The sequence below is a fragment of the Buceros rhinoceros genome, unplaced genomic scaffold (assembly GCF_000710305.1).
Source record: "Buceros rhinoceros silvestris isolate BGI_N320 unplaced genomic scaffold, ASM71030v1 scaffold29705, whole genome shotgun sequence".
Taxonomy (NCBI): Eukaryota; Metazoa; Chordata; class Aves; order Bucerotiformes; family Bucerotidae; genus Buceros; species Buceros rhinoceros.
In genome coordinates, this window is record NW_010413863.1 from 2,033 (window position 1) to 2,532 (window position 500).

The 500-nt window shown below is 65.2% G+C and overlaps 1 protein-coding gene across 1 annotated transcript in view; it reads right to left on the reverse strand.

Annotated features, from left to right (window-relative positions):
• The window catches only part of LOC104494121 (lysyl oxidase homolog 4-like), a gene marked incomplete at its 3' end in the record, with an annotated part of 2,934 nt that overhangs the window by 1,795 nt on the left and 639 nt on the right, over nucleotides 1–500 (reverse strand). Inside the window, exon 2 of the mRNA XM_010136910.1 lies at nucleotides 217–359. Coding sequence (XP_010135212.1) covers nucleotides 217–359 — 143 coding nt within the window. The remainder of the gene's footprint in view (nucleotides 1–216; nucleotides 360–500) is intronic.

Here is a 500-nt window from a genome sequence, read left to right on the forward strand (position 1 = left end):
GGCTGGCTCAGCTTGCCCCGCGCCAGGATGGGTTTGAGTCGCCCCTCCTCCAGGCTCAGCACCGGCCCCTGCCACGGTGGGTACAGGAGTGGGCATGGGGGCTCCAGCATTGAGGGCAGGGTGTTTAGAAAGGGGACAAGCGTGAGACTTACTTAAGTACCTCTTCTGTACCCTGCTGGGCACAGGGGCAGGGGAACCCAATGGTGCCCCACTCACCTCTCCCAGATGACCAGAGGTGGTGGCCTGGGGGGCGCTGCCAGGCAGGCGCTGTCCTGAGCACCCCACACCAGCATCCTCACCGTGGCCATTGTGGACACACTCCGCCAGGGATGCCTCGTTGCCCCCACACTGCACGTTGTCTAGCCAGATGGGGCCTGAGGGGACATGTGCAGGGCTGGGCGTCCTCATTGGGGGCATCCCCATCTCCCTCCCCAGCACCCATCCAGTGACCCCACAGGCTGCCCGACCCTGGAGCTCCACCGACAGGGCTAAGCACACCA